Source organism: Myxocyprinus asiaticus, chromosome 40 (genome assembly GCF_019703515.2).
Source record: "Myxocyprinus asiaticus isolate MX2 ecotype Aquarium Trade chromosome 40, UBuf_Myxa_2, whole genome shotgun sequence".
Taxonomy (NCBI): Eukaryota; Metazoa; Chordata; class Actinopteri; order Cypriniformes; family Catostomidae; genus Myxocyprinus; species Myxocyprinus asiaticus.
The window spans coordinates 16,846,102-16,864,011 of record NC_059383.1 but is presented as its reverse complement, the minus strand read 5'-3'; the positions used below and the strand labels follow the sequence as shown (position 1 = coordinate 16,864,011).

The 17,910-nt window shown below is 38.1% G+C and overlaps 1 protein-coding gene across 6 annotated transcripts in view; it reads right to left on the bottom strand.

Annotated features, from left to right (window-relative positions):
* Positions 1–5,085: 5,085 nt before the first annotated feature.
* The window catches only part of LOC127430622 (cell adhesion molecule 1-like), a 486,388-nt gene continuing 473,563 nt past the window's right edge, over positions 5,086–17,910 (bottom strand). For 5 of the 6 annotated variants that reach the window (XM_051680514.1, XM_051680513.1, XM_051680515.1 and 2 more), the window contains 2 exons: positions 6,101–6,229; positions 5,086–5,239 (listed from right to left, as the gene is read on the bottom strand). In XM_051680514.1, the coding sequence (XP_051536474.1) occupies positions 5,121–5,239; positions 6,101–6,229 (248 nt within the window). In that variant the 3' untranslated portion in view covers positions 5,086–5,120. Of the gene's footprint in view, positions 5,240–6,100; positions 6,230–17,910 lie in introns of those variants that run through there. The other variant, XM_051680518.1, reaches the window with a different exon arrangement.

The window sequence follows — 17,910 nt, the reverse complement described above, 5'->3', positions numbered from 1 at the left end:
TACACCACGCGGACGCGGGCAACAGAGAGAGTTAAAAAAGTACTTTGAAAGAGTGCGCTTTGCTTCTCTCAGCCAGAATAATCACACGTAAGGACATATACAGGTGAAAACTGATGCGCAGTATCAAATACACAGAATGTATGATAGTACTAACTGTAGAGAGCACATCAATATGACGACAAAGCCAAACCCTGGACATTTAGAAGCAATTTTGAAATCCCGGCTGGACACTTTTTCAGGTCTGAAAAAGAGGACAAGTCTGGGATAAGAGGACATATGGTCACCCTATGTTAGGTATTTGTTTGTTTGTTTTTCAATGCATCACAAATGCCATGGACTTGAAATGCTCGAGTCTGAGCCAAGCCAGAGTAAAAATGCATCAGAGTCCTTGACAAGTCCAAGTCCATTAAAATTGAACTCGTGACTTGGACTTAAGTCCGAGTCTGAACTCAAGTACTCCAACTCTAAAAACTACACTGTAGATTTATCTGTCTAATATGTTTTTTGTTTTTTTTGGATATCGTTGAAGGGTTAGGGTCCATATTGTACATTCCAGCATCTATCAAAACATACAAAAATGTACATTTAAATTTGATGTACAAATAAGCTACATATAAAAATGAGATCAGGCTGGCTAGACAGATATATAGACAGACAAACAGATCAGTGACTGTATGGTATATAATGTTTAATGTTTCAATTAAAACTATGCCTATAGGAGCAGAAGCACTATTTTATTTTTATTTATTTTATTAACACTATTTTACAGTGTTTACATTTTACAGTCACTGTGTATTTACAGAAGCAGTGAGTAATACCATCTAACTATATGTACTTTTTCTGTAACAAATTGTGGTGCTGTTTGAAATTACACATTATTGTTATTACTTTAGTAATTTATGGTAGTAACATGAAATATGTCTAACACTGAAACTGTAAATTAAAGTGTGAGCACTCTTCGTTCCTGTAGCTAAATAGGTAGAGCATAGCACAAGCAACGCCAAGGTCATGGGTTTGATTCCCAGGGAAAACACAAATTGATTAAATATATATCTTGTATGTCACTTTGGATAAAAGTGTCTGTCAAGTGAATAAATGTAAAAAAATAAAAACAGGCTCATGTTCTGTGTAAACAGCAAAAGAAATCCATATGATATGACATACATTTGTGCCTTTATTATGAATGAGGCATTATTTTCACTGTCCTAAAGAACATTCCAAAGACATAAAGATTTGAATAGAGCAACAGCTAAACTGTTCAAGAAAGGAAAAACAATATTTTAGTGTAAAAGAAAAAGGAAAAATATTTGATGTAATACATTCTTTGAAAGTTTTGTCAGAAAAATCTACATTGAAGATGGTGAATCTTATATATTAATGTCAGAAGCATCCTGAAAGAAAAACTTACCTCATTTTCTTGATGAGGTTCTGCCATCTTTGAAATGGATTCAACACCCTGCACGTTGTACATCACTGATGACAGCAAAATACTGTAGCTCTCTTCTCAGTCATGCTTTTACAAGTCTGACTCAAAGAAAAATTATTATTTTTCTTGTCATATAACATCACAGGCAATATTAGAAGAAATACCACCAAAACCAACGATTACTTTGAACATTAATATCTTTTCTTTTTTTTATTAAGACAAGAGCTCTCCATTTTTTTTTTGTAAAAATGTCTAATACGAACAAATACAAAATGTGTATGGGAATGTGAATATCATTTTCTCTTCATTAATACACAGTAACATTGCCAAAGTACAGCAGAAAGACCAAAAAAAAAAAAAAAAACTAAAACAAACAATGAGTTTCAAGGAATCTAACCCATCTTAAATCAGCACAAGAAAACTGTCGACTTGTTAACCTGTTGATGCTCATTGACCCCACCCATGGGTTTGACTTTACTTTGCTTAAATGAGTTCACATTTACTATATAGTGTGCTGTTCAAAATGGTTCATAATGTTGACAAATTATACATCTTTATAATATGTCAACATTATTAACTCTTTTTTTGACTAGACTATATAGTATGTGAACTAATTTAAGCAAAGTGACATCAGTTGTGGGGGGGGGGGGGGTGGCCTGCACATCAACAGGTTAACTGTGTTTGCAATTTCTCTCTACAATATGTGAAGTATAGGCATAAAAAGGAACAGTAATATTCAACCTAATGTGTACATTATGTACACATGTTATACAGTGCACCAAATAAAAAAAAATATATTAAAAAAATACATAAAACATGTAGGGAGTCCGAATGCAAAAAAAAACTGTTTTGAGATCCAAATTGATCCGCTTATTATTTCACTTCCTTAATTGGGGGACGTAACTTTGCATTCTACCTGAGGTGCAAACATACCTTCAGATGTATATGAACCTGAGACAGGGCTTAAACGAAACTGTGTCAAGTTTAAATAAAACAAATGAAATTACATCAGTAACACTGTTGCACTATTAAACAAGGGGCATTAAAAACAAAACAACACATCAACAGAAAGAAAACGACAAAACAAATAAACCCATTTCACATTTTGAAAACAAGCAGTTATAATTTAGACACTTTCAATTCAAACTTTTTGAACTTGCTGTATAAGAGACAAACAAATTGATGCTTTAAAATCACTAGCATAACCGTGTATTCCCAACAACTCTTTGTCTTAAGTCCTCAAAAGGCTATTCGTGTGGTTACTGTTTAAAACCACGATAACATTTAAAACAGGTCTAACATAAAGTTCAACAAAATGTACATCGGCCCAGTCTAAACACCACAAATTAGTATACTGATGTCATGTCTCTCACATCTGCAAAAGAGGAGAAGGGATATCTGAATTCCTGTTCAGAAGCTGCCAGACCAAAGCTAAACAATGCTCACTATAAGCACAAGTCACACAACTGTATTTCTCAACTGCAACGGTAACCATCAAGCTGCAAGACATTCCCTCTGATTGGTATTCTACGTAGAAAACAAACGTGTTGAAAGTGTTTCATATGGTTAATGCACACACTCTAAAATGTCTCAGTGGATGTTTCTTGTTTTAAATAAGAAAATAAAGCAAACAAGAGAGTGTTTTCCCCGCTCAACCTCGTAGTTCTATTTACACAGAGGTTGGTGCCTAAACTATGGCATCTAAATGAAATACTTCTCTTTAGGAAAAGTAGTTTAGACATCTTAGCCACCTTACATAATGTACCCTTAATGGGTACAGTTCCTGGTCTACATTTGTAGCTAGGCATCAGTGAAGTGTCTACTGTGTTCACAAGAGCAAAGACGGCATGGATACTTGAGCGTGTAGCTAGAGCATTTCGGTTAGCATCATGTGTTGATGACGACTGTAAATGCAGGGGAAATCCACATATGTAGCTAATTACATCATTGACAATCATTTTCCTAAAGTATTCGGAATGTTATTAAAAGCTTTTGCAATTCTTTTGATTTATTTGTTATAGAGGAGTGTTTCTTTCAGGGACACTCTCTCAATTTAAACTAACCTCATTTCAAGCCCAAACCGATTATAAGCAGGAACCCACAGGAGCAACTCACAGCAATAACAAACAATAAAATGCACATTGTTTACACTGTTTACATTGTTGTCAAAATTATTTCTATGTAGTGGTTTGTTTATATTTTGCACCATGGAGTCTGTGATTTTGGGCAGTTTATATTCAAATACAAATATCACTAGGATAAGCTAGCTGTGATTGCCACAGTTTCCTCCGAGGAAGAAGAAACAGGCAATTAACTTGACAGGCAATCATATGCCATTACACACTTGTTGGACTGCTTAACATCAATGCCACATCCTCACAGACTTGCCTACAATTGAGATACACACATGGAGATGTTTTTTAGCTGCTAAAATGCATTTTAAGGTAGTAACGCTATTATAATCATATCATTGCCCCTCTTTATGCCCTAGAGCCTGTTGGAACCAGACTCTAAAATCGAAAACAGCTCGCTTTGACACAATTTTAGGTAGTCATTTAAGTGTGCTAGAGGGTCACCTTCACGAGCCCAGGAAAACGACAGAGAAAGACAAAGACAAACTAACAAACATAAGCGACAGCATTTAGACACTTTTTTCCAGTGATGGTGACTCTTATGACACTACGGCTTTGTGAAAACCTTTATGGATGAAAACGCCTACAAAACCTAAGAAATCGTTCTACTAAAACAATAAATACCTGCTAGGGCTTTCAGCTGAGCAGAACAGGACAATAAGACTCTGTAAGTGCAGCGTAGCAAGTCAACAGAATCATCTGTCTGCACCTATGCTGATTCTGAACAGCAGCAATGCTTCAAATGTACTGGCACATATAATTTAGAAAAAACGAATTAAGTAAACAGAGAATAAACGCATTCTGCAGCAGTGCAGACACAGCCTGTCAGAATGAAAGCAGGTACAGTGTTCAGGATACATTTTTTAACCGGTCTCATCAAATTGTTGGGGGACAGGTAGGAAGGAACTTCCCTCATGATGCTAAAGGCATCAGATGCTGTGTGTCCTAGAGCTATCTTTAGGTTTGATAAAATCAAAATGCTGCCAAAGTACCTGCTCAAAGTACATGGACATAACAATTTGAAGGAGAGGAAGGACATGTCCACAATGCAGGGGAATGTATTGGGGTGCCGTGTACACTTGCCCTCATGTATCTTTGTAGGAAAGCCAACGGGAGGTTTATAATTAAAGATGGGTATGTGTATGTGCGTGTTTGGGGAGGGGGGCTTGGGTGGTGTGACATGATAGAGAAGGTTTAAAGCATGACTAAGAAAAGAAATTCAGAACAAGGCACAGAATTTTCTGCAAATGGTTGAAAATTGAAGAAAAGTACCAGCAGTTGGGGAGGTGCTGTGTGGTGACATTTTCTACACTAATTTCTGGCAACTTCTGGTAACCCGCCCACCCCTCCCAACCCCTAACCCCAACCACCCACCCCTGGCCTGTGTAACACAAATACCTACATCTTCTCAGCTGCCCGGGTAGCATTCTACATCATTCAATCCCCAGGAAAAATCAAACAAACAGATAAACAAAAAACACTTCCTCATCTCAAATGCCCCATGCCCCACCCTCCCTCCCACCAAATGATGAAAAAAAAATTAACAACAGAGGCCTCTGGACTCAGATGTAGTACTCTTTCTTCTCATCCGAGTTGTTGTGGCCTCCCTCGGCATTTATGATGGCTGTGTCGGCATCCGCCGCGTCGTCCGCTCCCTTGGCTTCGTGTGTGAAGTAGGTGCCTGTGTGAGTTTCAAAGAAAGGCTTGTTGATAAAAGCAATATCTACCCTACCTCAGGGCCTCTGATTGATGCAACTGCTGGGTTTTAAAAGAGATTAAAGACCATCTGGAACAGCTTCTCTAATTTAGAGTGAGAGTCGAGTCCAGGGACTTTAACGTGCAAGCAGAATACCCATAAGTATGTCGTAAATTTCACCACGCTGTAGTCGGCTGCGCTATACTGTCTTTCAGCAGGTAATACGGTCCAAACTAATACCCCATAATACCACATATTTCGGCAGATGAAACCTTACCCTCAAGATTTAGCTCTATTAGATAAAACAAACAAAGCAAAGGGGCCAACAACAAACAAGATACAAAACAAAAACTGAATATGACACATGCTCAGAAGAATAAACCTGTTATTTTCTCACTAATAATTCAGAAAATTTCCATAAAATCCTCTCCAGATTTGAGGAGATTTTGGTTTTAGTTTGACTTTGTGCTTTGTGCTTTGGAATTAACCTTGGAAAATGTTGCAAGGTGGTGGGAATAAGCAATCCACTTCAAACTTAATTTCCGAGTGGGATTATTCCCATCCTCTCCGTCTGCGGCTCGATAATGAAGGCAGTAGCCCTGATGAAAAGCAGAGATGCTGCGCCCACTTTATATTACAGAACACAACAGTGTAGTGCACTCAGAGGGATAGCAGTCTTAATGTGGTCATAGCCACGGGCCAATAAAAAAGCAGCCACAGAGGTTCAATGGTAGGCTGCCACTCTCGAATGACTTCTTCACCTAGCCAGAATCTTATCCAAAATAATTAGAAAGTCTATTGACCTTGGAAATGTGCCAAACCTAAAGGTGGAAAAAGAGGAATTACCTTTGTGTCTTGCGAAGTATCGTCCCAAAACAATGAGAAGACACAACATGGCAAAGACCACAACGGCCACCACTCCTCCGATTACTGCATGGTCCACCGATCTCTGTGCTTCTGTTCCTGCTCGTGAGTCTTGGAGAAAGAAGCCAGAGAAGATGTGTTACTTTCTAAGGTACAAAAAATGGGAATTAAAAAGGAAATTTTAGATAACACTTTCTATGAAGACTGTATTCATAATGCCTTATAATACACATTGTCATCGTTTTTACAAATAAGTGCAACAACAGTTATGATCCATTATAATACTAAACTATTAAACATGATCTTCCTTTGAACAATCCAGATATTGATTCTTAAAATCCCAAGACTGATTTTTTACTTTAAAGTTTACTTCAGTTGTGGTTGTGTTGATTATTACATCTGTTAAATAAATAGCAATTGAACTGCATAGTTTGGGCCTGTCATCATTTTTTTTTTTTTTTATTAATATATTCAAATGTACCAAGTTAGAAGATTCCCTGTGTAATTTACAGCAGTAGCTGAGAGATAATTTCTTTAATGTATAAGCAAAATAGACATTATAATTGAAATATACCCAAATGAATCCAAATTGTATCGAAGTCAGAACCGAATTGAGAACTTTGAATCAAATCTGGAAATCTGCATCGATACACAGCCCTAGTATTAATCTTTTGATTAGCTATATAAAATAAATAAATAAATACAAATATTTATTAACATAAAAACACAAGATTCCCTGAAAAAACAAATGTGGTCAACAGCAGGATATGACTCATGTTAGAAGAATTAACAAAACTGAACACAGCATTGAACAAAGACACACGGTAGTTTTGTTAGAGAGGTAAATATGACACACAACAATTCTAACATATACTGTATACAACAAGTATATTGAAATGGCATTTATGTAAGTGTAAATGTTTTGTGTGTTTTTGTGTACAATATATTTTGGATGCAGCCTTCAATAGAAAGAAGTATCTTTGAAATCCTCCTGAAAAAGACCTCAAACTATAGACATGAATCAACAAAACAGAACTGGTGCAAACAGAAAAAAATAGAATCAAAAATAAAGTCTGAAAATGGTTAAACATTTACGAGTGTGACAGTGGAGTTCTGAAGAGATGGGGTTTGTTGTTTAGATTCTTCTGTCAACTACAGTCCTGAGTATAACTCAAATAAAACTGGCACAAACTGTGAGCTGTCTACCAGCTAAAGCTAAAGAAATACAGTCTGCCGCAAAGACTAAAAGTATGAATCACAAGCAATTTTTAACAAAGATTTTTTCCATTCGATCCAGAGAGCAAGGCAGGCCTCAGAGGCTGCAAGGCGTAATGATATGTGAAGTTTATTGATCAAGTGTAGGGATCCATGACAAACCAAAGTTAATGCTGGTTTGTGGACTTGATTGGCTCTTCACAGCACAAAGGAGGAGCAAAATATTTCATCAATATCTCACACTCGACTAGGAAATGAAAGAGTTTGAAGAGAGGAAGTGGGAGAAAATAGATAGGACATCGCTCTACAGACTTCCAACATCTTCAAAGTCAAGAGTCTACCACTGAGATTCATAAAAAATCTTCAAGTCACCAAGGCTGTTAATTAGTAACGCCTGAGGTTTTTGCAACACTCTTCTGTGCATTTAAAGATGGGGTAGCAGCCAAATTAAAAGTTTAGTGTTGTAGACCTCTAGTGGCCAAATGTGAATATGATCAGTTAGTAGCAGCAGCGTTTGATGCCGCCACTTGCCTTAACAGAAGTAGACACAGGTGCACACTACCAAGTCAAGTCAAGTCAAGTCAATCAAACTTTATTTATAGAGCACATTTAAAAACAACAGGAGTTGAACCAAAGTGCAGTATAATCTAGAATCAAAGTGCAGACTAGGAAGAAAAAATAAATAAAAATAATAATTATAAAAATAATAACAATGATAATAAGAATATAGAAATTGAAAGAAAGCACATTATTAAATAGATGAAAATAAACAGAACAAGGCATCATCAGTGGACTTTGCAATTTTATTTAAATTAGTTTTAAAAATTCCTAGTGAAAACAAAACCATAATGTGAAAAGGTAAACTGTTCCAGAGCTTTGGAGCAGTGAAAAAAAAATGCCCGATCGCCCTTACACTTGCACCTTAAACGGGGGACAGATTACTTGATTACATGATCTGAGCATCCTGGAGGCAGAGTAAGGCAAAGAAGGTCACAAATATAATCAGGTGCCAGTCTACTCGGTGCCTTGAAAGTAAAGAGCAAAATCTTGAAATCAAATCTAAATTTAATTGGGAGCCAATGCAAGGAGGCTAATACAGGAGAAATACGGTCCCTTTTCTTTGTTCCCATTAACAATCTGACTGCCACACTTTGGACCATCTGCAGATTATGAGATAATGTGGATTGAGACAGGCTGATATACAGGGAGTTACAGTAGTCCAAATGTGATGAAATAAGTGCATGAATCACAATTTCAAGATCCTTACGAGAAAGAAAGTGTTTTACTTTTGCAATGGATCTAAGTTGGAAAAAACTACACTCTTTATGACAGCACTAATTTGCTTGTCAAAAAGCAGCAGGGGGTCAAAAAGGACACCAAGGTTTGTAAGATGATTATGCAAGTTATTACTCAGGGAGCACAGAAAACAGAAGTGGAGACATGAGGGCCAAGCAAAATAACCTCAGGGTTTTGCTTTAGGTGTTCCTTTGTTTTGTTTTTTTGTTTTCATAAAATTTCACTTGGAATACCATGGTATATCTTTTGTTATTTGTTAAATTTCTCATTGGTATTTAAAATTTAGAAACACTTATCTCATCAATTAAGTAGTTTATCATATACACTGCATTTAATATCATCCAGAGTGATTTATATTCCATCTATGCAGACAGAGAATCAACAGAGAAGACACAACGAAAGTAAACAAACCCTTGTTATAACTTGGAAACTTGCTGTGTAGAACATGTATTTTTTTTAAAGACAGGGAGCCATTACAAAGAGGTATGAAGTATCTGCTACATCTTAGAGTCTGTGTACTATTTTATCAGTGCATGTGCTCATCCCCCCACTCCAAACATCTCACTTGATAAAAACGGCAATGAGAAAGGAAAGTTGGGTGAAGGGGAGGATGTCGCGACTGAGCAATCCAACGCTTGGTAATCCAGTCACGAGGAGTTGATCAGCCTTCCCTGTTTACCCACGGCAATCTCCTGCTCTCATCTGTGGCCTGTGCCTGAGAGCTGAGGGGATTTCCAGGGGGAGATCAAAAAAGCAAAAACGGCAGGCCACAACTTATTAGAGGATAACGAAAAGCAAGAAAACACAGAGCGGTGTGCTTGTACAACATCCCACCCAATCTCACCTCATAAACAACTCTTGTGTGAGAAGGGTGGGGGTGGGATGTGAGAACGATGCTGCTGTGCTAACTGCCAAACCCAACAAACCATTACTTATAAACCTAATAGGCTATTTTGAGTTCAGATTTCCCTTTTTTCTGAGGGATGGGAGATTCAATTAAAATCAGAGGGAATTAACTTGACACCTAATTCACACTTGTCCAAAGGAAAGGAGGGGGTGGAGACATGGTTTAACACACATTCCTATTAAGATGTTAATGTGTACTGGACTTTAGATGGGAATAAACAGACCATAGGAATGCCAGGGATCTCTCTTCTTTCCAAATACACGTTTCTCCAAGATACTGTGCTGGTCCTGTCCACTGGCTCATGGGCTTGGATTTTACAGGAATTAACATAATTTAACAAATGGAGTAAGGACAGGGATGGGACTGTCTGTTCCCATCCAGCTTAAAGTGATTTTAATGTCCTTTCCACCCTCCACCGCTTTCTCTCCCACAGCCTGAAGATAAATGAAAGGGCTGCATGGAGCCGGGCCACAATGATGAGAAAGAAGATTGAAGCTTGTGATCTCGCCATATTTGGGGGTGCGCTGGCGTGCGGAGCCACCCTTAACACAATGACTGAACGGTAATTCAATAAATCCACGTGAACCAACAGTTTGGGTAATGTTTAATTTGAGAAGCAGATGGTTTAGAAATGAGTAATTCTCCAGCCACCACCTCTAATCTCACCAGCCATTTTGCCTCCGGATTATTCAATAATTTCAAGAAATTGCCATCTTAATGAAACTTCAGAAATTTGCACTCATCTCAATTTGACTAGAGTGAGTCATATAATTACATGTACTGCATGGTGCTTATGGAAGAATCATTACCATAAACAGTATTCCTGTTTAACATTTATGATTGCAGAATAAGAGATTGGAATACCCAATTACCCAGTTGGATAAGTGAGCAAGTAAGTTCATGAAGGAAGACAGAGAATGCTGATTAACTCTACAAATGTGAAGTTAGAGGGTAAGTACAGTATATGAACATTCTCTTGAAAGTGGCAAGCAAGAGTGCCATCAGGCACTGATAAAAGCCACCTTTGATCTAATCAAAATGAATTGCGTCTGAGCTGAGGTCATGTTCAACAGCTTCTATTTGCATTGGTAAGGTTTGCCATTTGTGTGAAGCTCATCCAAGGTCAATGTCATAGGATAACTTAAATTTGGAGTGTCCCATTGCATTGCATTGCACCTCTAGCTAACACAATGTATCGTCGGAAGGATCTGACACTCATCCTTCCACAGTCTCCAGTTTCTGAAATATCTCTCCTGTGGTGAAGGAGGATTGCTGTGAGCTCTCAGTGTTCACACCTCAGGCTGCTGGAGGTGGTGTTGAGGAATATGAGAAGAAATGGAAAGAAAAAGCGTGAGACAGAGAAAGAGAAAGATCAGTCTAGAACTCATTTTCAGTCTTCAACCATTTTCAGGCCAAAGACCCCTTGGTATGTGGAGAGATGGATCAGGGACCCCTGTTGCATATTGTCTGAAAATTGAGTGTTGCATTTTATGCCTATAAAAATGTGTATGGTACCATATTATTGTATGTACATATTTTATTATGTTTACATTGCAAAGCCATTAAAATAATCATTAAATTAATTATAGCAGAGGTCTGCAACCTTTTTGATATTAAGTGCTATTTTTAATTCTACTTTATAATCTCTGTGCCACACCCCCTCCAAAAAAATAAATAAATAAAATAAAATAGACAGATAGACAGAGAGACAAACAGAAAGACAGACTGTACATGCAGAATAAAACAAACTTTTATAAGGTTACTGATAGGCCTATACCTGGAGTCTTTATCTCATGTTAGTGATCGATTTTATACATACAGTACATTTCAAAATAATGAGGACAAAATTACTGTATGCACCTTTAATTATGTTGATTTTACAGTCACTGTTAGTGTAGCCTATGGCAGCTTGATAATCTCAGTGGTAACTATATATTTAGACATATTATATATACATAGGCCTATACTGTATATTAAGTAAGTTTAGGCTATTGTTCTGAAAGCAAAAAGCAACTACTAATACAAGAAACTGTAGGCTGACATTCGCTCACCATGAAAAATGAGACGCTTTTACTGCTTAACCTGATGTGTGTTGCATTATGAGCGGATCGTAATGAGAATGGGCGATGGGCTAATTTCGTCAAACTTTATAAAACGGGTCTTATAAAATAGTTCATAACTAAATAAAATGGGATGCATGGATATGAGGAAGGATTACTGCAAGAGGAAGATTTGGCATGCAGCTTCAGAATGTGGATGGACTCAAATAAATGTTCCTCTCTTGCCAGGGATATGTGAGTGCGAGGAGAAAGTGCGAGCGTGAGGCGATCGTCTGTGACATCGTTCCGCGACTACTACTGGGTCCTTGAATAACGTATAACGTGTGCGTAAGGGCAGCCGGTGAAATTTCTGGTGCCCCACTAGGGAATTGGTGCCCTACGCAGACTGCGTAATATGCATATAGGGAGTGGCAGTACTGTCTCTCGCTTATGTGCGAGTTACGAGTGTCGGTGGTGGATCAAACAGTAATTTGCGGACCCCCTGCGGCACCACCGCGGACCCCCTAGGGGTTGCGGATCCCCTGTTGAAGACCCTTGGTCTAGAAGATGCAATAAACTATGCACTATTTCTTGCTTGAAATAGGACAAATCACACAGCTAAAGTGGACACTTTCTGCCAAACTACAGTGAGAGGACTTGATGGAAGATCCTATCAGCTTTGGTGTTCCACTGAACAGTTTCTCTAGCAGAAATTACAACTCTTTGCCAGTGCATACTGAAAACCTGAATATTCATGTTCCGGTACGTTGCTTTGATACAATCCAGTTACGCTAAAATGAAGTTATCACACCCAAGTACACAGACCATTATGTAACTTTTCATTAGATTTCCTGTTTCCTGCCTCAACATAGTTTATAGCTTGGGCTTGCAGATTTATAGGGATAGTTGAACCAAAAATATATGTATTTTTCTTTTTTTAATAATTTACTCACCCTCGCTATTCCGAACCTGTATGACTTTCTTTTTAATGCAGAAGACAAAAGGAGAAGACTTAAATAAGGACCAAAAAGTATTATAAAAATAGAACATATGAAATCTTTACGTGTTCTCCTTTTGTGTTGCGCATAAGAAAGTCAAATGGGTTTGGAATGAAATTAAGGTGAGTAAATTTAGACAGTATTTTTCATTTTTGGGTGAACTATTCCTTTAAAAGAATATTGTTCCTAGGATCCTTATGAAGTTTAAAATACATTCTTTTTAGGCATACTTTCAAAATTACAACTGTGGGACTGCTTCAGTTGGAGAGTATCAAGCAAAGCCATTAGGCAGAAAACACAAATCAAAGAATAGTGAGGTAACAGACAGACCTAACATCCTTCCATCGTGTCTCAGCCCTACTTCACACAACCACAAATGAAAGCCAAAACCCAAAGTTGACATTTAATTCTGATGTTCAAAGTCTAAATGAAGATGAAAGGTGGAAGAGTAAGAATGAGAGCAAACAAGCTCTGTATGATGCCAAGACCTTAAGTTATGAGCGAAATACCACCGCAAAAGCAATCTGGTCGGCAGGACAAGAGGACATATCTCGGAGGACTTTCAGGTGAGGACTCCAAGGGCCGAAGTGCAGCAACGCATCTCTTTCTACAGAAGTCTTGCTTACTGGTTTGGAGTAATCTCCCAAGACAATAAAATGTGATAGCTTTAGGGTCATCAAACTGTTCCATCAACACCACTGTGAAAGACATTCTCATATTCTCAGTCAAAACAATGGTGCGGACAAGTCTGTGGCCTCTCATGGCACACCCAGATACTCTTCTACCAGTTATTGATTTCACTCCTTTTGTCTCCGTCAGTGTTGGCATTTTAGAGAGTAGTGGACTTTTTAAAGAATGACCTAAAATGAGCTTTCTTTGTGTCTTCACAGTATCTCTCTACTATCTCTTTCTTTTCAAAGCAGAACAAGTGCAACTTTTGAGACCAGATGGGAACAACAACAATCACTGACAAGAATAGACAGTCGATTGATGCCGCTGACCATGACAAAAGGTTAGAAGTGTACAGCTCATATTCAGAATTTTCAAAGGCAGTTGGAGAACACTGAATGCTGAAGGTTTATGCCTCACTGTTCTTAGCACAGGTGTAAGAAGGAAATATGCTAGCCTTTACTTTACGAGTTGAGCCATTGGCTTACACTTGATTTTGCACTCATAGTCAATTACCTAATTTCCTCAGGAAAAAGCTTCTGTTGTTTTATCATCCTGGACTCAGGTGGTCATTGCCTGATTCTAATAACGTTTTCAAAGGATGACCAAGCAGCAATACTGTCCTCCAGTGGACATTTCAAATGAAGTTTTCAACAGTTCAGTGGGTGTTCACATGTGAACTTTTCTCTCTTTTTTAATTTGTTAATGCCAAAAATTCTTGAAATTAATTAATTTGGTTAATAATGTATTTAATAATAATCTATTAAATAATCTAGTAGCCTATTCATCATCTGGTGACACTAAGGTTAGGGTATGACAAAAAATAATTTTGTGTCTCTCATAATGAAGATTTTTTTTGAGAAAGGCCTGTGATTTTTGTAGTTAATATCACATGATTAGGCTCTAATTATACAGCTCCACATAGAGCCATTTCACAGAGGCAGTTTCAGCTATGAGGCAGAGTCTTAGCATGCATTCACTCTATCTTTACAACTACCATTCAGAATTATACAACAGGGAACCCAGCAAATGCATTACCAGAGTAAATTAAATTCAGCTTTAAGATTTGACTAGTAAATAGCCAGATGTCATCAAAATAAAGGGGCTTAAAGGTATAGTTCACCCAAAAATGAAAATTATGTCGACATCCTCATGTTGTTCCAAAACCAAATGACTTACTTTCTTCCATGGAACACAAAAGGAGTTAGGTAGTATGTTAGACTCAGTCTGAAAGTGAATGGTGTCTGGGGCTGTCATTCTACTTAAAGATATCTGTTTGTCTTCCCCAGAAAAAAAACTAAAATATAGGAACAACATGAGGGTTGGTAAATGATGACTGAATTTAAATTTTTGGATGAACTATCTCTTTAACAATAAAACATTTGCAATGATAGATCCGCAACTATGACAAACTGATTTGCAATGGTCTAGCTAGTCCTGTAGATCATCTTTGCCCATTTAAAGGCTAATTGTTGCTCTGTGTTGTCTCTAATGTTTTAATAAAGTTTAATAAAGCTCTCAATTCTGAAATCTCATTAAACTTATCCAGCATTTACTCACTCATGAAACTTCCAAACAAAACTTTTAGGGAAATACGAGAACCGAGGCATGAGAGCGTTCAATAAGCTTCCAAACTTTTATGATGTGCTGACAAGCAAAAACTGAACACCCAAAATCTTGCCTCAAATCAGAAGGAAGCATCATAAAAAAGGCAGTTTCTCTGCATTAGGCTTATCTGTTTTGACTTTGAATAGGAAGGAATGACTGTGGCAATTTTCTTAATTCTTCTCTCTCCGTATGCCATTTCCATGATGGATGGAAATGTTCAGCTTCTCTACACGACGAGAGACAATGCTGCAATTCACTACATTTTACTTTTACTTTCAAGGACTGCTATTAGGCTAAGTGATAGGTAAAGTAAAAGATGTGCTAGATGGAATAGTGGGTTTCAGAAAACAGAAGGAATAAAATGACAGTAGGGTGCGCAAGGTGGCTGTTGACTGACTTCCCGAGACTGCGTTAATGTGTTTTCTCTCTGTACTGAGACAATGAAATCTCCTTTGAAAAAAATGGCAGGGTCACTGTGTCCATGGGCAAACAGAACGCATCGCACTCACTCAAGCACAATCGATTTGACAAGGAGTCTCCCCTCTGGGCAATGAAAGTGTCTCATTTTAAAAGATGTGTTGATGTCAAAGACAGCAGATCTTCTAATTAGATCCTCTAATCTCGTAATTAAGCAAAAGTGATTGCCATGGTGAAAGTAAGAAGCAGATTGGAATGAAATAACTCTGCTCTTGGGCCTACGGTCAGATGGACCACAGATGTGTTATTACAAAACCTGACTATATTTAACTGTTCCTTCAGCCCAGCAGCAGTTTTGTGCGGTAGTGGAAATGTAATTAAAAATCTCATTGACCCCCTGTGTTACTGTCACCCTGACTGGAGGCTTATATATTTTGTTTGCCACTTATAGGTAAAATGTGTGCAGTGGCTTTGCAACACGAACTTGGATTTGAATGTATTTTACCTGAAGGTATTTTGATAATTCAGAAAATTGAGAGCTGTTGTATACTTCAAGGGGCAATGGATATAGGCATATAGAAGACGATGCTTTTCATTAGATATCTTTTAAAGGTAAGCAAGTCAAGCATAATTTTGAAATGCATCATGCAGGGCAAAGTCGTAGTCCAGTAGAATTACTAGAGCAACATTTGAAAGAGAAAAAAAAAAATCCTGTGAGAATCAAATTGATATCTTGTTTCTGAGACAAAATGTCTCAAGTCAAAGTCAGGAAAAGAAAGATTTAATCTCTCTCTAGTAACCTTTTTAATTCATTCTGCATTGCCTGTTTGGAGCAGTTTGAGATAAAAGGTGTCTTGGGTTCCTTTGAAACAAACCATTATGATTAGCGATTACACTCAAGCGCAGCCTATTGAAGACGACAAACACAGGTTATATTTAGTTCAATTTCCACTCAATTTTCTTTGGGGCCAGCTGAAAGGTTCCCACTTAAACATATTAACAAACGAATTATTTCAAAACGAAGTTCATGATGGCAACAACTAGAGTGGCAGGTAAGAGTGGCTTAAAAAAAAAGGAATGTAGTTAGGAAACCACTACATACTTATCTTCTATATCCCACAAATGTATAGGGCCAACTTCAATTCTGAAAAACCAGGGAACATTAACATCCAGGTTACCCTTCCTTTTCCCTACTTTCTGTTTGTCATCTCCTCTACTGCGGCCACTCCTCATTGTCAGTCCCTGTCTGAAGTTCCATCACTGTTGACACATACGGTGGGCTACACAGATTTATAGTTACAGTACATAGAGGCGGACAGAATTGGGTCAGAAGGGGTTTCAAGGCTAGACATGGAATTAGGGCAACCTTTACAAGCTGCTTAGATTCCATGGATTTTTAGCTTGACAGGTGTGCCTGAGGCTTACTCATAGACAACGAACCAGCATTACTGCAGTTAAGATATGTTTTCTGACATATTTGATCATGTGCAATCATACATTACTGCAGTTAAGATATGTTTTCTAACATGTTTGATCATTTGCGAGCATAGGCACTTTTCAGTATAATCAAGCCATGTTTTTGCCTTTGCTTCTTCTTGTCTGCCCTTCAAACATCAATAAATCCTCCGCCTGCTTTGGCTGCTTTTGTGGACTAACTCGCATTCACAACAATCCAACATTATGCAAATCTGTGAACAACACATTCAACACAAGGGACTTGCGTCGTTCCATTCTGCGAGAAGCAGGGGAAGTGAAGTCTGTCAGAGCTAATCCAGGATAAAATGTCCCTTCCAGGGAACCGTACAAAGCCATAGGCTAGATGGGTGTATTCCTCTGATGCAGCCTCCTTCATTTCCCTCGAGCTTAGGGATCAATGCTAATTCTTCCCCCTCGTTGCCAGGAAACCATCAGAGCCAGACAACATCCGATCGCCTTTGGCGGAGTGCAGCCACAAACTCGGCTCAACAGGCTGAGGTCATCCATAGAGCATAGATCTGCCTCCCACTCTCACTGACTTTGAACTGCACGATGAGTCTCGCAACTGAAGGGGAAAAGAGATGAATAAGATGTCATAAGATGTCTTGTAAGGGGACGTATCTAGCAGAACCCCCTGGAACCTCATTTAGTGTGGCTTCTGCCAAATTCCCTGTTGCTTTGAGAACTAACAAAGCGATTCTGTATCTCCAACACAGTAGGCAAGTCATTTGCTGGTGGTGTAAATGAAAACCTTTGGCTGGCTCACTGGAGGAAGCCTGCACAGGTGTCCTTCTAATACAGTTCTCCCATGAAAGAGAAGTCTGCTCTTAGCTTCGGTTCATGGGCTGAAGAGAAATTAGTTTCCTGCCCTCAGCATGAGCTTTCTGGCCAGCTATAGTTAGACAGTCAGGAGGAAATTATACTGTAGATGTTCAAACATTTATTTTTCCTCAGCCAGCTAGACTATGAACAGTAATGTTTCACGTGAGGCTTAAACGATGCTCAAAAACACTTAATTGCTTGATGAAAGAGGCAGGATGGACAACTTAGTTTCATTTAATAGTACTTATGGCACCTTTCAGGTAAACCTTGCAGTGAACTACTGGAAGGGAACTCTTTCTTAGATTTCTCACTTAATATTTTATTTTACTTTGCTTCTTAAGTAAA